We start from the raw sequence: 23,119 nt of genomic DNA, 5'->3' as shown, positions 1-23,119 counted from the left end.
TTATATGTGATGTTCAAAACGAAATTTTTTGTCATAGATGTTACACTATTAGTCCAAATTCGATGGTTAACACAGCACAGAATTAAGTTTTCAACTTACAATCTACAATGATTTTTCACATAATGTATTGACAGTACAAATATTATTTTGAAGCGTCTTAAAATGACCATTTATATTGCTCTACAATACCTTTTGATTTGCATATCGTCCGCGCGAAGACGCGCTGATTACAATCTACACACTAATGTTGTGATTAATATATTAGCATACGTTTTTTGATGGGTTACGAATCAAAACAACTCACCCATCGCGTAAAACACAAACAGGATCAGAATATCGGTCTAGTTAAATGTTGTCTAGAAATGCAATTAAAATGCTTAAAAAGTGAAAATATACGTTTATTTTCACTAAATTTGTGCTCCAGTCGCTTTCTTGGCCGCCTTTTTATTTTTTCGAACTCGACCACTGTTGTCATGTTGTTTTTACATCAGTAAAGGCGGTGACAAAGGGTCACATGGATATTAACGTCATTGACAGGAGACTACACTGCCCCGTGTCAATGTTTTGAATGGCAATTTGCTCACGATTTACAAGTAGTTGAAAACATTACAGATATTGATAGTAATCAGCAGGACAAAATATATAACACTAGTGGTTTTTGGACATTTTACTGCAAATATTTTACAAATTGCACCTTTAACTGTTGGGGTCCAAAAAGTCTATTATACTGAGAAAAATCCTGCAATGTTTTCCTCAAAAAACGTAATTTCTTCTTAACTGAACAAAGAAAGACATCAACATTTTGGATGACATGGGGGTGAGTAAATTAATCAGGATTTTTCTTTTAAGAAAATGGAGTAATGCTTTAAGACCCTATCCCAAATGGCACACCTCATGTGGACTTTTGGTCCCGTGGCCTTAAATTGCGCGTGCATGCTTAGTCTACGAATACATAGGGTATCCCATCTGTAATTTTTACGCTCCAAAGTGTGCTCATCAGCGCCCCCTTTGCACCCACGTACTTTCCCAACCCAGAAGTCCTTGCGAAAGAGCAATCAGATAATGGATGGGCAACTTCTCTTCATATGTCTGGCGTGACGCTCGAGTCTGTCCCAAAATACGACTCTGGTGTGCCCTCGTGGGCTCACGTCAAGGGTCCCTAAGGTCTGCACTACATGATGTCATCAAAGTGTGGACTCTGAAGAAGTCCACAATTCCGGAGTGTGCCATTTGGGACAGGTCAGAATCAAAATCAAAACATGAGTTATTACTGAATAATGTGTGCAGGTGTATTATCGTACAAGAGGGGAGTGGATTAAGTGTTTATGTGTGCGGTGCATTTTGGAAATTGAAATCTAACCCCGGATTTCCACCGACTGCGGAGCAGCTGCAGATCAGCTCCGCTGCGTTACGTCTCCGCACTCTGCCGTCCGCCAATACCCACCAGTTCCGTTTTTGTTGCAGAGCGGCTGCGTGCTGAAGTGACGAGGTCTCGCAAATTCACGTGATGATCGCGCGATACCTAGTTCTGTCTCTGCCCATTATGCCGTTGAATTATGACGTTTTTACAAACCAGCCCAGATCACAACACGAGATCTCGCATAGACAGAGCAGTACATCAAATCCATCCAAAATTCAAAAAATAAGAAGGCTGCTAAAACATTTATATATGCTTTATCTTTAATGTATTTATTTGAAACTCCCCTGGCTCTGTTCCTGTCTATTATTTGTTGTTTCTGTATTAATGACTTTATTTGTGTGTGTTTGTAATGTTTGTATTGCAAAGATTTAATAAAAAAAACACGATTTCTCGTGAATTCAGGTATGATCACGCGATAAAGTCATGGCTCCGCCCTGCGGAGCTGTCCGGCATCCGTCAAAAATAGAAGCTCTGCGTATTTGTGCCGGAGGGCTGCGGATGGCCGGAGCTGTGACGGATTCGGAGCGCAGTCAGTGGAAATACACACATTGACTTGAATGGAAACCGATTGACTCCGCCGCCGTTCCGCAACGGATCCGCAGCCGTTCCGCAGTCGGTGGAAATCCGGGGTAAAGGTTGCTCTGGATACAAATCAAATAGCCTAGATACTTATCACTCTTCAAAGGCTCAAAAATCAGAACCTTGAGACAGAAAATCTCAAAAAAAATAATGTGCGCCAGGTATTGTTCTAGAAATAATCACTCTGTGTACTGTAGAGAACGTGCGTCTCTCTGTTCTGTCCGCAGTGTCCTTGGCTGAGAGTTACGTGATCTCGAGAGATTTAGTGGTGTACCGCAGGAGGTCATGACTCTCTGCAGTTTTTCATCCTCGATTAAAGATGAGATCAGAGCTCAAACAGTGCTATGTTTGATAAAAAAAACTGACTATTTGTTTAAATTTTATAAATTGCACGCTAACTGTGTTAAAATTATTAGTGATTGCAAAACTAAATATACACATTATTCTCACCAAATACCTGCACATTTTTGTTCTTTGTTCCATGAAAAGGAAATCTATAAGATAATTTTTTTTTACATATTTCATGTATTCTTCAACAATTTGATTTGATGTATTATTGACAACATGCTAATATAAACTAATATAAGAATGAAATATTGATAAAGGCTGTAAGAGAAATTATTTTTGTTAATACAATGTGATCATTTGACATCAATATTAATTAAAATACTACATAGACAGTGAAAGCATGTTTTAGGTTCAAATTTAGGCATAATTTGTATGTCTATGTAATAGTGATTCAGTTTCTTATATCATTATATCAGTCTTATTTATATCATATCCAAAGATTGTTAAAAATACCACATAAAAAAACAGATTTTAGTAAAGGCAAAGGAGGTTATACATTACAATAGATAGAAACCCAGGATTAAGCAATAATTTGAGACTTGAGAGCATGTTAGATGAACTGAGCTCTCAACACAAATACTCGGCCACACAGTAAAAAAATTCTGTAGCTATACTGTAATGTACTATGATATAATCCTATATATTCATAATAAAATTCATATATCAATATATTAAAGTGTTATTCATATATCAATACTATTACTAAGGGGTGGTTTCCCGGGTAGGGATTACACTAGTCCTAGACTAAAATAAATGTAAGAGCTGTCCAAACTGAAAACAACTTGCACTGACATATCTTAAAGGGACAGTTCACCCAAAAATGAAAATTCTATCATCACTTACTCACCATCATGTTGTTACAAACCTGTATAAATGTCTTTGTTCTGATGAACAGAAAAGAAGATATCTTGAGAAATGTTTGTAACTAAACCATTCGTGGACCCCATTGATTATATGGTAGGAAAAAAGAATACCATGGAAGTAAATGGGGTCCATGAACGGTTTGGTTACAAACATTTCTCAAAATATCCTTCTTTGTGTTCATCAGAACAACGAGATTAATACAGGTTTGTAACAACATGAGGGTGAGTAGATGACAGAATTTTCATTTTTAGGTGAACTATTCCTTTAAAATACATCAGTGCCCTTTGTTTTGCCTCAGAATGCACACAAATAATGTTTTTAGTAAGACATGTTTGTTTAAAACTATTTATATTTCCTAATTAAACTAAGGCCTAGTCCTGTTTTAAGCTAATCCTTGTCCGGAAAACCATCCCTAAGTGTTAATGTTTATATATAACCCTTATCAGACTCTTATGTTTAGGTTCAGTTATTTCACATTATTGGCAATGAAAAGGTTGCTAGTCGTAGTTAATTCAAAATATCTCCAGTCACTCTTCACTGTCCTTTCTGATTAAAGGTAATAGGCTTAAAATGTTAATATCCTAATTATATTCTGTAAACCTCCTTTAATTGGATAAAAAACTCGCACCTTACGTCCAACATCTTTCATTATTTTCTGTGCAATAAGAGGACTTTGCAAAAAAAAATCGATTAATGGATTAATCATTTAATTGATTCTTCCAACAAACTGGTATTTCTGAATGGTCTGAGGCCGGGATTAAGTGGATTGGAAGACAAATATTAGATGAACATATAATATCATCTAGAGCATTCTGTGATTATTATTATTTCATTTTTGATGGGGGTGACATTTAACCCCCCATTCAGACAGCCAGCGACCAGCAGTAGCACAGCGACACGATCTCATTCATTTCAATGGAAACCGGGCAACTTCCGGGGGCACGAGCGAAAGTGACCGTTGGCGACCGTATGGGCGTGTCCAGCGACGCGAGAAAGTTAAGAAAAGTTTAACTTTATGCAAATGTCGAGCGAATTTCGGGAGCGACTACCAATGAGAACGAAGCAGTGGAGATCACGTCATCCTTCTCTCGTCAGTTATTGGCGTGGATGGTACTCATTTGTGTATGACAAGCAGATTTAGAAACGTCTCATTGAAAGAGACGAGCGACACACAGCGATAACATCGCTAGCTGTCTGAATGCGGCGTAAAGGCTCTTCAAATATTATCCAAATATAGATATAGAGAGATATCAGAATGTTTTCTTAGTTACATGTCAACATATAAGATACAACATTGCGGTTCTTGAAATCGTTTTTAATGTAAAATTTATATAACAGACATCCATTATTGTGTTTCTGTAGCTCAAGAAAGAGAGAGCGAGAAAGGATATAAAGACAACTGCAGTCTTCACTGCAGACAGATGTTGGCTGCTTAATATGAACATCATGCCATTGAAATGTTGGAGGAGACCTGTTGGCTGCCTGTCCAGTATAGTTTGATTCTCCTACATTGGCCATGATGGAACAAATTGGGTTTCCTTTAATGCCCTAAGCATTTCATTTATTTTTATGTATCCAATTAATTATTCACTTAACTATAGCTTTGGATTACAGAAATTGACATCATATAAAAATGTTTGTATGTTCTCTCTGACATTAAGTATAGACCTTGCTAAAGGAAATACAAACATGTTTATTTCTCTATTAAACAGCTTGTACAGTGCAGAAAACACAGATTAATGTGAAAGAAGAGATTTTCCTAATGCCCTTAAATCTTACAACAAGACTATGTGGCTGAGCAAAAGATTTACACAGCTGAATAAGAGCTTTGCTTTACATCATGAAATGAATCAGTTTAATAACTGAGTGGGTCTTTGACAGGAGGAATCATGTCATCTTTCTTTCCATTCTTCATAAAGATAAACAAAGACAGGTCACAGTTTGTTCCAGCAGCAGTTCTGCATTCTGTCAATTCATCTGAGCACAATGTTTTGTATTAGCTTTCACTGTTATGATTCATACTTCAGTTACTTAACAATTGTTTCAGTGTAAGTCTGTAGGTCACTTTAAGTACCTGTATACCAGTGCGGTTTAGAGCTTAACCACATGATGTCTATAGCTGCTTCCCATGTGACCATATCTGTGAAATCCAGTCTTATTTTGAGAGCATCAAAGTTTAACTTCAATCACTGATTCAATCTTTGACATGACATTAGTCAATATTAAAGATATCAAGGTTATATTTATATATTTTACATGTTCTTTACATTATGTAGGATGATTCTATGTAAAAATTGCAGAAATAGATGCCTTTAGGCCTTCCAAAAAATGTAGGTCCTGTTCGAATGATTATGGTATTATTGCAACCAAATAAATACTTCAGAGTACAGCCTGTGTTCTGATTACATAATCTCAATTGCTGTGATCTTCAGAGACACAGTACACCCATCACGTGGATCTCGATCTGAAGGGACTCTTGTGTTAAGAGCTTTAATCCCACACTAAAAAACACAGTCATCCATTTACATCAGAAGAGCCTAAAGGAAACTTTGCAGAAGAGATTTACTATAAACACCAAACGCAGCACATTTGGCTTATACACAAAGTATCAATCACACTTATTCTAGTAGCTCTATTATGCTTGGTCTTTTGGTCTCTGCATGGTTACACTTGTGTTACCCTCATCAGTGGTCCTCATCAAAAATAAATAGATAATAATAAATCCAAAATATTAAAGCTGCAGTCTGCAAGAATTTTTTTTGATTATATTCACTGAAACCGACACTATGCTCCGATAGAACAACATATACTAGACTGTTTAAGAAAAAAAACACGCTTCTACTTCCACCTAGTGCCTGTTTTTTGTTTGGCAAAAATCCACCGCTTCCGCTTCATCCAATCAGCACAGGCTATTTCATCTGGTCCAATCAGCGCAGGGCTGTGTAAAATCTGCCTGTCAATCAAAGTTCCTGCACACGCCACAGATCCACCCTCTCCCTTCGCGCGCAATATCACATGAATCTGCCTGACGATTGAGCGCAGCGTGAAACTTTCGATTCCTCGATTAACAACCAAAGCTAGGAGAACAACCAAGGAAAAGGAAACCACCAAGGAAACAAAGATAGAAATCGTCCGTGCCCGTAATAAAACTAGGACCAATATTGGACCGCGCGCATTTTGCAAAGTGGAGAAATCTATGATATTTTAAAGGGTTCGAGCTGGATGCAGAGCTTGCCACATTTATTCTCGACAGGTAATTGTGCTTTATCAACCATTGATTGTATTTCTGAATGTTATGTAAGTAATCTAAGTATGCTTGCACACGCACTGACGAGGACGAGCTTGATGGGAGGAAGCTCGGTGGAAGTGTGGTAATGAAAATTGTTAACATTCGAAATCATCTCAATTCTCCAGAGTTGCCGACTGCAGCTTTAACAAAAACCTGTCAAACAAGTTCAATGGTGCATTACTACTGAGATTTTATGGAAGTGTCTGAAGAAGTTTAAGGGGTTTAGCATTACATTGGTGACTATATAGTGACTTCATGAACTAAAAGTTTATTACTGTAAAGTAGTATAAATGTGCACTAGTTATAAAATAGCATAACTTGACTAATGTCACATGTTTGATTATGTTATTTAACTTATTTCCATACAATTTATTGTCCATAACTATTTGTTTTGTTATGCAAATCAATATTTTTCCCCTCCCACCTTAATCCGTGCCCTATGGAGGTCTGTGCACAGCACTTTAACACAGTAAGAGGAAAGTTCATTGTTGGGTTTCTGACACCACTGCTTCATGTTTGTTTATGACATGTTCAGCATCTGCTGGATGGGCTTCATTAATAAAGCAATTAGTCGGATAATCTTGTAAATCCACAGGAATCTGAGTCATCAGTCAGAACAGTTAGTTGTGTATATAGAGGAATCAATAATGTTTTGACTCTGATCTTCAATCACACTTGCATCTAAATGTCATGCTTGAGAGTGATGCATGCTGGGAAATACAGAGATTTAGGGGTTCAAAGCACAAACACATGCATCTTTATTCTCTCTCTCTCTCTCTCTCTCTCTCTCTCTCTATTTGTTATGTGTTTATATATTATATATTAATTTTTTCATCAAATTTTCTATTCTTTATATCTTCTAAAACAATAACATAAAAAAACCTTGACAATAAGTGGCAGTTCAAAATGTCATGATAAACTGAAATGAAAAAATGAAGCCATATAGCTTTAAAATAAGATGAGAGTATGAGAGAATGACATAATTTGTCATTTATCCATTTAAGGTGCACATGTTCTTACACAGACATACGCAGAATTTAGTGTAAGACTGCCTATAACTACCAACACCTTTACCGACCTTAGCCTTGTTGTCTGTTGACTCTTCAGTTACCATAAACCCCGTAATGTTGGATGAATGGATGGGATGTTCTGCGAATCTGCCCTCAAAGACGTTCCCTGATGTTTCAAGTTTCCTTGTGTAAATCTGCCCACATTCCTTCATTATTCAAGCCTATGATAAATAAATAAAGAGAGTGGTTCAGAAGAAATGCAGACCAGGAAGAAAACACTGAACTCTGCAATGATTGAAACCATCAGTACACAGTATCATTGCTTTTGCGCATCTGGTAAATTAGCCACCTGCTGCTCTCTCAGAGGGATCATAGGTAGCCAGGTGTCATTCAGGTCTTACTTTTTAACCATGTGCCAACTACACAACATACAGTACGCACTAAATATTTGGAACACACATATTTTCATTCACAAATTTTGACAGGTTTCTGGTAGGCCTGTCAGAGTTGGGCCATAAAATGACAAACCCAAATCGCTGGGTTGTAATTTAACCTTTGCTGGGTTGTTTTAACCCATTGTTGGGTTATTCATGTAAATATATTCTTAAGATAAAAAAATCATAATATTTGATAATATTAAATACAAAGCAAGACTCATAAGCCATTTGGCAGCATACGTATTGTACGGTGGAAACGGTGCCCAAGCAATCCTTTATTTATTATATTGTCATCAGAGATATATTCCAGGTTGCAGGTCTGTTTTCATCTAACCTTCATATACTTCAGTATGGAGCAGGGCCAGCAATATAATTGTTTTTTCAGCTTTTCCAGTATTTTGTGTGTGTGTGTGTGTGTGCGCGTGTGTGTGTGTGTGTGTGTGTGTGTGTGTGTGTGTGTGTGTGTGTGTGTGTGTGTGTGTGTGTGTGTGTGTGTGTGTGTGTGCGCGTGCGTGCGTGCGTGCGTGTTTTCTTGACTGTAATTGCATCAGCGCAGGTCCGTTCGTAATGTTTGTGTCCCTTTTCCCATTGTTATTCTAAACAACTCTGTTTACAATAGCGCAAAAAAGACGGGAACTTTTACATAGTGACTCTGACCGAAACATTGTAATCCTTGAGGTCGACGGCGGGGCGCGTCGGTCCAGTAAAATGGTGTGACAACAGCGGTAACGGTAGCCGCTAGTCTTTATAGTCCCCAAACAAGTAAATCGGACTGCAAGATGAAAATACACTAACCTGTCTTGTTAACGATGACCTTTAAGAAGACTGATATTACATTACACAATAGCTCTCCTCTCCTCCTAACATCCCTCTCAGTCAGTCTCGTGCTCCTCCACTATAAACTTCATCACGAACTTCTGATTGGTTCTGATCACAAGCTGAAGGTGGGACTTACAATTTAATTGGCTCCCTCTGATGTTTGTCACGGATTATTTTAATAATTTTAAAACTCTTTTGGGTCAGATTTAACCAATTTGATGGGAGAAAAAATATTTGAAATGTTTTACCATATTGAATTTTTCTGAGGTTTTCATTAAAATCTTAGACGTTAAATCTTAAACTTGTATTTTAAATATATTATTAAAGAGCACATATTACATTGCTATTTTGTAAATTTTGTATAATACGTTTCTGTGGTTTATGGTTAAAAAACATTATTTTCCACATTCTGTACATTATTGTTGCTCCTTTATGCACTGCCTCCCTAAAAATGGGTTGATTTTGTACAAAACTCATCATTCTGAAAAGCGCAGTGTCCTCCGATTGGCCAGCTAACCAGTACATTGTGATTGGCCTGAATACCTCTGACGTCAGCCGGAAATGTGACGCTCCTTACTGTATTTGTAAGATTCACAATGCTCCCAATGCAGGAGTTAATATCATCTTTACCATCTTTACCTTATCAGTACGAGCAAACCTGATCCGGAAAATGCAGATGACCAAGCTGATCGATCAACTTTACCAGCGAGCTTGAGCAGAACGGAACAGATTGGTAAGGTAAAGATACTAAAACATAAAACAATATGTCAATACTCTGCACTGCACATAACTCATGTATGAGTCATGGTTTCAATAGTCAATAGTAAATTCTTTAAATTTGAAAACATAGACTATTTACAGGCTGAGTCAGACTATCATGTCCACGTCAACAGGCAGATGAAGTAAATTGTTGCCTACAATCCGTGTGTTTGTTGTAGTCCAAGAAAAGAGATTTTAGTTGGAAACAATAACTTGCGTCATCGTTTACTTTGGGATTTGTACCTTTGCATAATGTTAAAGGGACAGTAAGTAGGATTTTCCCCCATCTAGTGGTCAAATTGTATTTTGCATTCAAACGAATAGTGCTCTCTAGCACCTCGCTTTTCCAAATGTGTGTTGCAACTACGTTAGCCGTTATGTACTTACTGATCTCCTTGTCAGTTTCAGCTGGTTCACATGTTCTGAACGAAAACGCGTTGTGGAAACACATTACAGTGCTTTTGTCCCTCTCTACTATTACAGTTTTTCAATATAGCGGAACGACATGGACTTACTCATTTAATGTAAGTAAAGAGAAGAAATTCTAAGCTTACCAAGAAAAGTCAGATCATTCTTTTTGACTAATAAAATACTTAAAAAACTACACATTGTCTCTTTAACATGTACTAACACACATAGTATAACTTCTGGATTTCGTGGACACTCTGGGCCGTGGCGGCCTCTATATTTGTATCCACCTTTCACCCCACTTCTCTGCAATTGTATACAGGTATGGCACGTGTACTTTTCCCTTCATAACTCTACCAGCTCTCTATCTTTTAAAGATTTTTCTTTAACCTCCTAAGACCTAGATGTCCACATATGTGGACATCAAATTTTTTTGTTATTTGCACCACAATACTTAATTCTGTGTAACCGAAACCTGTCCTGTTGTACACAAACGTGGACAATTACAATGCTTCAATGAATGAAGTTGTCAGATGTGACAATGTGAAAATTATTTGGACACTGTTTGCAGGGTCATGAGTTTTTACAAGCAAGCATTGGGATGCTTTTTTCACAAACTCCCCTGCAAAGAAATTACCAGACCAAAAACAATAGCCTCAGCTCAGAAGTCTCCTGACCTATAGACTGGTAGTCTGAGACTCATTAAGCCTATTGTTTCTTTTCACATATGCTTACAGGACAACCACAGACTGAACCAGAGATGAGTGGGAGATCTAAGTCTAGTATTGTGCATTTCTTAGTTAAAATTTTCTGGCAGAATGTCTTTGAAGCAGCCTACTCAGGCAGAGGAAGAGTCTCATGATAACAGCTATAGGTCTAAAGAGCAGGTGCAAGGCTCCCTCCAGCTGCTTGAACAAATCTCAGTCATTAGCTGAGGGTGGGGGCGACTTGGCTTTGGGGACACGGCTGCTGACTTCCTGTCTGCACTCCCTCATAGAGCTAATCGTGTAGAAAATAGGAGGAAAATAATCAAGCAGACATCGCTGCACCATTAGATTTGATATTTGTTGACATTCATCACTCGGCGTTTGTTTGACAGAGTGCTTGTGCATTAAAACAGGAGCCAAAAGGCCTCTCTTTATATTTCATTCAAAGATTCACGACTTCTGTCCTGGTAGCATTCATCCCATCTGTAAGTCGCAAGCATGGAGGAGGATAAAGTGAAAGTGCTTGGAGATTCAAGCATACATAATCCATTAAGCGTCAGAATTAGCCATTAAGCATTAACTGCTCCTTGAGTTCGTAAATGCACTCTGAACCATCTGAATCCACAGCTTTGAGAGATCTTGCGTAAGGCAGGCCATAAATGAAGAAGTCTCAGAAGAGCTGGCAAAGCCACAAGCTTAAGAGAAGCTAAATCCATCAATCCAGCGAAGAAATACAAAATCCCTGCAGTTTCGAACTGAAGTAACAGATAATTCTGGATCATTTCGCAGCTTATTGACTGAGCTCTCCCCTCTTTTGTGAAAACCGCAGAAGGGGAACAGGCCCCATGAATAAAACACCTGCTACTCTATTGTTACTCTTGTCAGTCTAATTGTGTTATAAATAACCACCATTTGTTTGCTGTACTTAGGAGTTATATATTATTCACACTGTCTTGACTTTTGTTGCTGCACTTTGACTGTTGTTAGAATGAAACAAGCTCTTTAACATCAAAATCAATGCAAAATTGAATACATACATACATACACTCACCTAAAGGATAATTAGGAACACCATACTAATACTGTGTTTGACCCCCTCTCACCTTCAGAACTGCCTTAATTCTACGTAGCATTGATTCAACAAGGTGCTGAAAGCATTCTTTAGAAATGGCCCATGTTGATAGGATAGCAACTTGCAGTTGATGGAGATTTGTGGGATGCACATCCAGGGCACGAAGCTCCCGTTCCACCACATCCCAAAGATGCTCTATTGGGTTGAGATCTGGTGACTGTGGGGGGCATTTTAGTACAGTGAACTCATTGTCATGTTCAAGAAACCAATTTGAAATTGAATGATTTGAGCTTTGTGACATGGTGCATTATCCTGCTGGAAGTAGCCATCAGAGGATGGATACATGGTGGTCATAAAGGGATGGACATGGTCAGAAACAATGCTCAGGTAGGCCATGGCCTTTAAACGATGCTCAATTGGCAATAAAGGGCCTAAAGTGTACCAAGAAAACATCCCCCACACCATTTCACCACCACCACCAGCCTGCACAGTGGTAACAAGGCATGATGGATCCTTGTTCTCATTCTGTTTACGCCAAATTCTGACTCTACCATCTGAATGTCTCAACAGAAACCGATACTCATCAGACCAGACGACATTTCCAGACGACATTTTTCCAGTCTTCAACTTTGTCTTTGGTGAGCTCGTGCAAATTGCAGCTTCTTTTTCCTATCTTCTTTTTCCTTCTGCTGTTGTAGCCCATCCGCCTCAAAGTTGTGCGTGTTGTGGCTTCGCAAATGCTTTGCTGCATACCTCGGTTGTAACGAGTGGTTATTTCAGTCAAAGTTGCTCTTCTATCAGCTTGAATCAGTCGGCCCATTCTCCTCTGACCTCTAGCATCAACTAGGCATTTTCACCCACAGGACTGCCGTTTTTCCCTTTTCACATCATTCTTTGTAAACCCTAGAAATGGTTGTGCGTGAAGCTCCCAGTAACTGAGCAGATTGTGAAATACTCAGACCGGACCGTCTGGCACCAACAACCATTCCACGCTCAAAATTGCTTAAATCACATTTCTTTCCCTTTATGACATTCAGTTTGGATTTCAGAGATTGTCTTGACCAGGACCACACCCCTAAATGCATTGAAGCAACTGCCATGTGATTGGTTGATTAGATAATTGCATTAATAAGAAATTGAAGAGGTGTTCCTAATAATCCTTTTAGGTGAGTGTACATATGTACATTTGAGCATTTTTAATGTTCCTGTAGCTCAATTTTTAAAGCATTGTGTTACCAATGCACAGGTTCAATCCCATGGAACCCACATAAATGTATGGCTTAAATGCACTGTAAGTTGCTTTCCATGACATAAACATCCTTCAAAAAGATAAAATTACTTGGCATAAGCAGCATTCACATATTTTTCAACTCCTGCTCTTGTCAAGCTAAGTTTGAATGTGTTTTCATACCGAAACTGATATCAAATGCACCTGTCCGAGGCCAAAGAATGTGTTTATTATCCGTGTGTGCCTGCCAGGTGGGGAACACACATTGACTTAAGCTCTGTTTACCAATGTCTATTCGGCAAGCTATTGTTAGAAGGATGAGTAATTGCTAGAGAGCAAAAACAGAAAAGGTTCATCTCACTGGTCATATGCTAATTTATATATGCATCTTTTATGTTGACTTACAATGCTAAATGTTCTTATTATTTTTTATTCTCTTTAGTCATCTCCCTCCCTTGATGGTAACCCCCAGCTAAGCAGACATCCCAACAACAATCAGAAGGTTGGCAACCCGGCCGCTACGGCTCATGTAAAACCACAACAGTTGCCAGGCAACACTGTTTCCTCCACAGCAGGAGCAGGAGTCCAATAGAACATTAATAATTCTGAGCACAAATGTGCTGGACTGCTGGAGTCTGCCAGGTATTTTACTATGGTTCATTACGCATGACAGTGAATGCACAAAATTGAACTAATGAAGGGGTTAATGGAGCCACAGTTTCTGTGACTGTGATTGGTCCTACCAGGATATGTACTCATTTCACACCACATTACTCAATTTATATTCCTCAGGAACAGGTCTTTCCTCAACTGCACCTTGAAAATAACTTTTTTGGATTCCTCGAAAAACCTTTCAGTCAAAGTCTTTTTACAGTTAAATATTGATTGAGGAAGACCAATGAAATCAATTATTAAAATAGAGCCTGGATGTCACAGACAGGGTCACATTTAGCTTAAACATCATAAAACAGGCTACATATTTATTGTGTCTTTCCTGGTTTTGGGTACATAAAATAGTAATTAACATATTATGTATTCAAGACCAAGGCAGACACAAGTAGAATGCAGCAATTCTCTTAGGTATAGACATCTTATAACATTTCATTTGTTTTAACTACTTGTGACCTTAAGAATGTGATGAAGTCTGTCTGCTCTCATTAAAGCTATAATCAATATAAACTGTTTAGTCTGATGCACCTTTCATTTTAAAATATGAGAGATTGATTTATTGAGGATTGTATTGATTCATCCCTTAGTGTGCAGCATCTCTTGGCCACCCACAGGGCTGACCTCTGTTCTCTGGCTCTGTGATTTATGTCAGTTCAAAGGCTTCACATCCAGAGAAAGAAACACAGGCGGATAAAGTGAGACACAGAACGATAGAAAAGTGGAATCAAAACTGGATGCTTTATTAATGATCTTTACTGTCTAAAACATGAATTAGGCTTTCATCCAAAAGGAAATTATATTTTTAAATCAACCAGTCGTATTATTGATGTAGGCATAAGAAGCTAGACAGAGAAGTGGATTAGATCATGTATCAGTATCAAATGCAGAGCTGACATACCCATATCAGATTTCGGAGAGAACTAAAATGTATGCAGCAAATTAGTCACTGCTAGTCTATGCTCAATCATTATTACAGTAATGTCCTGCTGTTTTAGTTTCCTTGTTGCACATTTATAGGCTAGCTACTTTTATTTATGTGAATACCTTCTAAAGAAGATGTGCATTCATTAGGAGACAGTGTAGACTGGGATTATGTAATGACATGGGAGTGCAATTACAAACCTGCAGGATCAGTGTCGACAGGTAGTCTATACTTTCCATACTCTTTAGTGTTCATGGATGAGAATAAAGTTACTCAATTGCTTAGTAGATTAATGTATGGCATTTTATCATCCTTCGTTTCTGAAAAACAATTACAGCAGGACTTTTTATATTTTTTAATTAGCTTTTCAAAAGTTCTTTCCCAGCTAACAAATTTCTAGTTTTTTTAAAGGTTATTAAAAATGCTCCATGCATATTATTTGTGGTTTTATGGTTGCTAAAATGTACGCCTAGCAGGTGAAATAACGAAAAAAGTAACCAAATAGGCTACTACTGTAACATTAATAAATACTCATTGTGTGCCATGCGGCGTAAACGGTAAACCTCAACTCAATTTTTTTCAAAACAAAATTTTTCAAATCAAAACAAAAACACTCTGATAAGACTGTATGGGCATTAATGATTTTAAAACAACACAACACCACGTATGTCAAATATAAAGCTTTTTTTATGGGTTCTCACACTGGAGTGTTTTGCAGCTCTGCTCATGCGCTACTGAGGAGATGCTGCTGATCTGAGGCGTGCGCGTTGCGGCTGCTTTATTTACACCCATTCAACTCATGCACCGCATCACAGAAAAAGCCCTGTGTCAAGATATGGACTTTCTTAAGGGATTAATATTGCTCTGCTGTGATACATCTCAAGGTTAGTACCAAGACCTGGCGTTGAATGAGTCTGTGTCTTTACGTAATCTTATACTTGCGCATTTTATGTTCAGACGGCGTCATTTTCGTTCCGCGCTCGGACTGGAAACGTTTTATTTTTCTGCACCTTAAAGAGACTACACATCTTGTCTTCCTCTTCGTTTCCGTTTTCTTGTTCTTTAAATGTGGAAACGTGTCACACGACTGTGATGTGCAGTGGAAGAAAAGGAGATGGATTTTATTTTCAATGTCTTGATATCGGACATTTATAGGGACGCAGTTATATATACGGGTGATGTATTTCGTTTTTGAATTATGTTTTTATTTTGGGTGCCAGTAAAATGACGGGGTACTGCATGCATACGGTAAATGGTGCAATGCTACACCATGTTGAGTCCATAGAGGCCATAATAACACGGTCCACTTAGAATGACTTTTGTCCGGGATGACATACTAAATTAATAAAATATATTTTTGCAAATTTTAGTTCAATTCAATAGCATGTTTAAAGATAAAGAAATATGAAATATTAAATTTTTACCTCAAGGTTTCGCTCTCTGCGCCAGTTTTGTGTCTAAATGGATAGCCTACGTTTGTAAACCTGTGCGCATGCATTAAATCGAGCGCGCGCTTGTCCTGACAATACAGTAGGCTACTCATGTTATTACTTGCAACTCTGTATGAAATATATATAAAACCTGTTTCTTTTTCTCTTATAGCTCTGAATTTGCACCGAAAAGCTGTTCTTCTGGACACTGTGATAAGGATTTAAACAGAAAAGGATTTTTGTGACTTATAATCACATTTTACTTGTGTGTCAGAAATGCCCCCTTATATCAATTGGTGCATAAGGTGGGCTATTTGCTTGTCCTTTGTTCTCGCACTGACCCCCAGGACAAGAACATCGGCGCTGAATTGTTGCAAAACGTGTATATGCGCCAGTAACTTTGTAAGTTGCTCCAAGGTGAACTTGACAACAGTGCCGTCTGACCTGCCCAGCTATACGTCCGTGCTCGATCTCAGCTTTAATGAGATAACCGGACTGCGAGAGAAATGGACCAAGCAGAAACTCCCTAATCTCCACAATCTTTTGCTTAGCCACAACGGTTTGGATTTTATTTCCACCGAGGCTTTCGTCCACGTAAGACAACTGCGCTACCTGGATCTGTCGTCCAACAACCTACGGCAGCTGGACGAGTACATCTTTGAGCCACTGGGACATTTGGAGGTCTTGCTGCTCTACAACAACCACATCTCCCAGATCGACCACACTGCCTTTACTGGTCTCAGCAACCTACAGAAGCTCTACCTGAGTCAGAACCTGGTGTCCCGCTTTCCTCTGGAACTGATCAAAGACAAGAACCGACTGGAGAAGCTGAGTCTGTTGGATTTGTCTTCCAATCGGATCAAAGTTCTCCCTATTCATGATCTGCAGGCCTTGCCAGCCTGGATCAAAAATGGGATGTACTTTCATAACAACAGTCTCATTTGTGACTGTGAGCTGTACAGTTTAATGGCTCACTGGTATATCCGACGGCTCAATTCGGCACTGGACTTTAAGGACGATCACACCTGCGTGCATTCTAACCCAGAAAAGCGAGTGCTCCGTGTGTACGATCTAAGCATTCATTTGAACTGCAGCACCTTTAAAGAAAAAGAACAAGAGGCTTATTTGGAGCAGTCAATGAACCTCACCTGTGATACTCGACATCGAGATGTGTCTAAAACCTGGATGCTACCTGGCAACGTAGTGCTCCACCCTGGCAATAACCACAGTGCCACGGTTCACAAGGATGGAAGCCTTGAGCTAACATCTGTAAGACCTGAGGACTCAGGTGTGTACACGTGCTTTGCTGTGAGCGAATACCTTAATGAAACGCTCTATGTGGTAGTGAAGGTGCACAACTTCACCCTCAGTCCCAACAATGAGACCCTTAACACAGCGTACACAACTTTGGTTGGCTGCTTGGCTAGCGTGGTCCTGGTCCTTATCTATCTCTACCTGACACCCTGCCGCTGTTTTTGCTGCCCCGATCAAGGCAAATTGAAGAACGCTCATGAAGACAGCATCCACTCCTCTATGCTAAGTGTGACCCCGACACATGAGGATATGGCAACCAAAGCAGAGCTCAACAGGCACGTGGCCTTCATAGACCCCAAAGACCTGCAGGGACAGAATGGAAAGGTGAATCCAAACGGTGAGGAGGAAGTGGACGAGGAAGCCATGCAGGGAAAAGGAAAAAGAAAGAAGTCTGTGGCAGACTCCATTAGTTCAGTCTTTTCCGATACTCCCATTGTAGTCTGATGGAAAGCTGTTCATGTCCACGTTAGACATAGCCAACTGTGATGGATGGGTATTTTGGATTGATTGCTGTGATAAAAAGAAAGAAGTACAAAGTTCTCGTGTTCGGCTGTATCTGCAAAACTTTTCCAGCATTTTAATCTGTAGCACTTAAGTATATACTGTGAAAAGGTCCTGCCATATTTGTGGACTCTAAACTTGAAACGTTTAGATGTTCCTGGGAGTTTGAGCCCAGTAGGTGTAACTAGAGGTAGTCTGAAATATATACAATGAATGATCAGAACTAGAAAGCTAGGTTTCTGAGACATCAATACATTCAGTATATAATCATTTCAAATCTTAAGCATGAGCTTTGCAGACTGCTAGTGTTAAGAGGAATGTAAGTAGAATGAAATCCATTGTAGCTAAAAGATCATATTTACCACATCTAATGCTAACTGACCAGCCTTATCACTTTATGTAAAGCCATATCCAGTTGGTCATTACAGTGGGAGAGAAATGCACTGCTGCATTATAGACTCGTAGGATGTGGAGTCACAGGAATTTGATGAAGAAAATGTCTACAAAGAGTTTGTCTATTACTGTGGAAGATTTAAGAAGAGTTGAACGATAACCAACCTTTTGTGGACTTATTCACTTTTCCAACCTTTCAAACTTGTATTTAATACTTTATATCATTCATTTATGTAACAAATAACACACTTGCCCATATAATTACTGTTACATTCAAGAATTTTAGAAAAAAATAATTATTTACATAATTCTTCAAAAAATAATATTATACAATATTAGTAAAAAAAAAAACAGTATTTGTCTCATGAAAATACTGGATTGGCTCGTTGAATTCAGTCTTGGTCTATCTCAATTCAAATATTTAAAGGTATAGTTCACCCCAAAATACAAATGATTTCATTATTTATTCACCCTCAAGTTGTTGCAGACCTGAATAAATTTCTTTGTTCTGTTGAACACAAAAGAAAATATTTGTAATCAAGCCGGAAGCAGGACCACCGTTGACTTCCATAGTAGGAAAAATAATACTACGCAAGTCAATGGTGCATTGCTTAAAATGTCTTCCTTTTTCTTCAGCATAACAAATGAATCAAATTGACGGTGTATAAATGATGACAGAATTTTCAATTTTAGGTGACCTTTTATTTAAATGTTGTATATCAATCATAATTTCATAAGACAGTCCCTCCAGAAAAACGCGATATGCCATCGCATGATTCAACTCATAATCAGCCAAAGTCCGCAAATCTATGCGGGAGCCGCATAAATTGCAGATTTTCGTGTGCAAAATATGCAGGGATTGCATGATTTCATAATCCCAGCATTTTCGTAGCAAAAATCACATATATCTTAACAGAAAGTTGAAAAATTTAGCATTTACTTTACACAAGCGCAGCCATGTCCGCTGTTGCCATGGGAACGTTATGAAGTGACGTGATTATGTGACGTGTAAACATCATTGAAAAGTTGCAAAAGCTGAATACTGCACAAGCTTGTTTTTGCAAGTTCCCACAATTTCATTGCATAAAAATCCCACATATTTCATTGCATTTTTAAAGAAAACATGCCGCAAGATCAAGGATTTTTGCCCGCAATAATCACAATAAAACTCTGCGTTTTTCTGGAAGGACTGATAAGAACATACATGGGCTTCTATCTCCAGAACAAATTCTATTTGTAATTGTATTGCAAAGGCCCCCCTTCGCATGCAAAAAGTCAATTTCATCTGTCATGACAACCAGCCAGTGACATATTACCAAAATGCTAATGAAATCTTTTATTAGAATGAGGTGTCCATCTGCCCGTGTTCTCTTCATTAAAGCCGAGATGATTTCAGACTGGATTTAAAAGCCAAAACAGTTTCAGACCTCATTTCGGTTGCGTTCATTTGCACTTGTTGTAATCACTGCTGACTCATCCATTGTCAGAATGGATGTCATTTTTTCTGGAATCACTGGAGCGCCAAGATGACATGCCAAAGGCAGAGGGAATTCATTTATTTATTGAAATAGGTTATTTAAATGCATTTTCTGAAAGAATAAAAATACAAGGTTTAACTCGCGTCAAAAAATGTGTCTACCACACATGCTATTTCAGCAAATGTGGTGCTCAGTTGACTCCCTAATTTTCTCACTTTCTAAATTATGTCAGGCCTTCAGTGTTCTCACAAAGACCAAAGTTATATTTGCATTAACAATAGCATAGGAATCTAAACGAGAATGTTATGAATCATGATTTAACAATGCGTAAAGCTTGCTGGCTGTGTTCAGTGAAGGCGTGTCAGCTGCTAGATCCATCCTGGCAATGACAACGAGAGATAGTGTAACACTGTTTCCGGTGTTGTCATATTTAAAATGCGCACAGGATGGTTTACATATATAACTCAACCAGATCTTCTCGTCCCTGTGGAGCTCTCAGATGAAATCCACGAATGCAATATTATACACCACAAGTAAACCAGGGTGTGGAAAAACAGTGATGTCATCTGAAATCTGAGAACCTTAAGGATTTTGATACATATACACATACATATATACAGTCTATTTTTTATTTTTTTTGGACATTTGCATTAACCATAACCAACAGGCTTTGATTTGGTTTAGCGAGAACAATCTTTTCTCTTTCTCTAGTTAATTACATCCTGTTTTCTGAAAAGAAAGAGAGAGAGTGGGTGAAGCTATTAAATGTTTGATAGGTGGATGAACTCACAAACAGTATTAACTCAGGGAGTGGGAATGACAGATAATAACAGCTATGGCAGACTGCAGTTATGGGCAGCAGTTACGATCCCTTACAAGTCTCTCCAGCTGCGATCCAAAATTAGTGTGGAGGGGAGGGAAAGGCTTTCCCATCACAAACCCTGTGGGAAGAGGGCCAAAGATCTCGCAAAGATCCTTCTGGCAAGAGACAGAACAGCCAGCAGCTTTCACCCCCATTGCGTGTTCATCAAAAATGTGTGTTGTTGGCTATTTTGCTATGAACAGAGATGTTGTGCAAGACCAACGCTCATTACTCAGCATTTGACAGTGCATCTGTGCTTTTGTATGTGGAAACCGTATTTGTTTTTTTTCTGTGTTTATGAGATTGTGTCATTTTGAGTAGCTTGTTTCCTTCAGGGTCCAAAGAGGCTGAATTCCTTGTTGTTCTGTGTATTGTCGTTTCTATACAATTGTCTAGATTCCAGTTGTGGCTATAAGATATTGGTAAACATATTTTAATGACACTGACTGTAAAGTCTTTTTCTTTCATGAAGTATTTTGAAATCTGATCACTATTTGTCAATTATATGTTGGTATTTTAGACAAATGTTGAGAAGTCTGTAGTTTATAAAGCCATTACAGTCTGTATCCACTGAAGGGATATTGATTATAACCTTTCAAAATGTTGTCGTTAAAGATGCACCGATATTAAAAAAAAAAAAAAACATCTATACGATTATTCAGACTGATATTGTATGATACCGATAGTTTGGTGGTTAACTTGCATTAACAATAACATCTGAATGTTATTCATTTATATAATGAGCATTAATATTAAACATTAAACTAGTGATGTCTCTTTACATTTTCTATACAAGGAGCTCCAATTCATTGGATTTTCCTGTTCTCTTTTGATTGACAGGATATATTGGTCACGACTATCGGCTGATAGTGTGAAAATTAGTTTTATCGACCGATACCGCTTTTTGGCTGACTTATCGGTGCATCTCTATCAAACTTGAAAACTGGGGAATATTAAAAATAGGTGTTCATCATGTTTAAAGGTGATGTGTGTAATTCGTTTGATGTAACAATATGTTCTCCTAACCATTCGTAGGTTGATTTATCGAAAACTGTAAACTGTATTGCTCTGTTTTTTGAGCATCTTGACCAGCCTGACATAGCAACATTGGCTCAACCAATTGAATGAATGTGGGGCGGGACTTTCTGTTTCACTGACCAATAGGGAAAATAACACAATTCACCTCTAAATTCACTTAGTTTTATATGACCTTCAAGGACTCAAAAGCACTTGATTCTTGAATAGTTTTGTGACTGTGATATTTTAGGATTTGAGCAGGTAAAATACAGAATGATTTAGTTTGGTTTCTAACACATTAATAAAGACATATCTAAAGCGGTGTGCTGATATCACATAAACTGTTTAAACCTTAACCTGTTTGAGCTTGAAAGCCTAAATTTCTTCAGTTTGTCCAGTGTTAGAACGAGAAAATCTTATTTAGTCAATATCAAAAACAGGACTAATGTGTTTTGGATGGCACATATTTCTGGACCTGAATGAAAGTCTTCTCCCAATGGAAGGTTCTTGTAGAAAAGTATTATTTATGAATAATATGACAATATCAATAAAAAGTGTAATATACTTTTTTTGCGCATTGTTTTTTGTTATTTCCCCATACAACAAATGGACATACTGACCACAGCAAGAACAAGAAGTTAATGTTAATTGATCTGTACACTCTTAAAATGAATGTGTTAAAATAACACATCTTGTGTCTAATTAAGGACAATACATTCGTGTTGATTTTGAGTTATATATAAGGGACAACGCAAGATGTGTTAAAGGAATATTCCATTTTCTTAAAAGAAAAATCCAGATAATTTACTCACCACCATGTCATCCAAAATGTTGATGTCTTTCTTTGTTCAGTCGAGAAGAAATTATGTTTTTTGAGGAAAACAATGCAGGATTTTTTTCATTTTAATGGACTTTAATAGAGCCTAACATTTAATACTTAACTCAACACTTAACAGTTTTTTTCAACGGAGTTTCAAAGGACTCTAAATGATCCCAAACGAGGCATAAGGGTCTTATCTAGCAAAACGATTGTCATTTTTGACAAGAAAAATAACAAATATACACTTTTAAAGAACAACTTCTCATTTTAATCCGGTCGTGATGCGCCAACGTGACCCCACGCAATACGTCATGACGTCAAGAGGTCACAGAGGACGAACGCGAAACTCCGCCCCAGTGTTTACAAGTGTTGAGAACGAGGACCGTTCCTACGTTGTTGTATGTCAACTGATACTAATTAATATTTTTGTGTCAGTTTATTGTTTACAATGGTCCGCAAATGTGCGTTTTATATATGTAACACGTGACCTCCCTACGTCACTACGCATTTACGTTAGGTCGCACTGGACCGGATTTAGACGAGAAGTTGTGCTTTAAAAGTGTATATTTGTTATTTTTATTGTCAAAAATGACAATCGTTTTGCTAGATAAGACCCTTATTCCTCGTTTGGGATCGTTTAGAGTCCTTTGAAACTCCGTTGAAAAAAACTGTTACGTGTTGAGTTAAGTATTAAATGTTGGGCTCTATTAAAGTCCATTAAAATGAGAAAAATCCTGCAATGTTTTCCTCAAAAAACATAATTTCTTCTCGAC

At 38.0% G+C, this 23,119-nt stretch overlaps 2 protein-coding genes across 2 annotated transcripts in view; one reads left to right on the top strand and one right to left on the bottom strand.

The window, feature by feature from the left end:
- The window catches only part of gnai3 (guanine nucleotide binding protein (G protein), alpha inhibiting activity polypeptide 3), a 47,334-nt gene extending 38,483 nt beyond the window's left edge, over nt 1-8,851 (bottom strand). The window contains exons 1-2 of the mRNA XM_065247032.2: nt 8,743-8,851; nt 7,579-7,731 (exon numbers count right to left, since the gene is read on the bottom strand). The gene's annotated coding sequence lies outside the window, so the exon portion shown is untranslated. The remainder of the gene's footprint in view (nt 1-7,578; nt 7,732-8,742) is intronic.
- Nucleotides 8,852-15,237: 6,386 nt separating this feature from the next.
- amigo1 (adhesion molecule with Ig-like domain 1) lies at nt 15,238-22,091 on the top strand. The gene is made up of 2 exons (XM_065247029.2): nt 15,238-15,415; nt 16,134-22,091. The coding sequence occupies exon 2, from the start codon at nt 16,238-16,240 to the stop codon at nt 17,717-17,719; it is 1,482 nt and encodes a 493-aa protein (XP_065103101.1). The 5' UTR covers nt 15,238-15,415; nt 16,134-16,237; the 3' UTR covers nt 17,720-22,091.
- Nucleotides 22,092-23,119: the final 1,028 nt, after the last annotated feature.

Source organism: Paramisgurnus dabryanus, chromosome 11, assembly GCF_030506205.2.
Source record: "Paramisgurnus dabryanus chromosome 11, PD_genome_1.1, whole genome shotgun sequence".
Lineage (NCBI taxonomy): Eukaryota > Metazoa > Chordata > Actinopteri > Cypriniformes > Cobitidae > Paramisgurnus > Paramisgurnus dabryanus.
The sequence above is the reverse complement of the archived record's forward strand: the minus strand, read 5'-3'. Positions and strand labels throughout refer to the sequence as shown.

What these genes read in the sequence shown, in the direction of transcription:
- amigo1 (XM_065247029.2), top strand. Translation starts at nt 16,238, where the DNA reads ATGCCCCCTTATATCAATTGGTGCATAAGGTGGGCTATTTGCTTGTCC.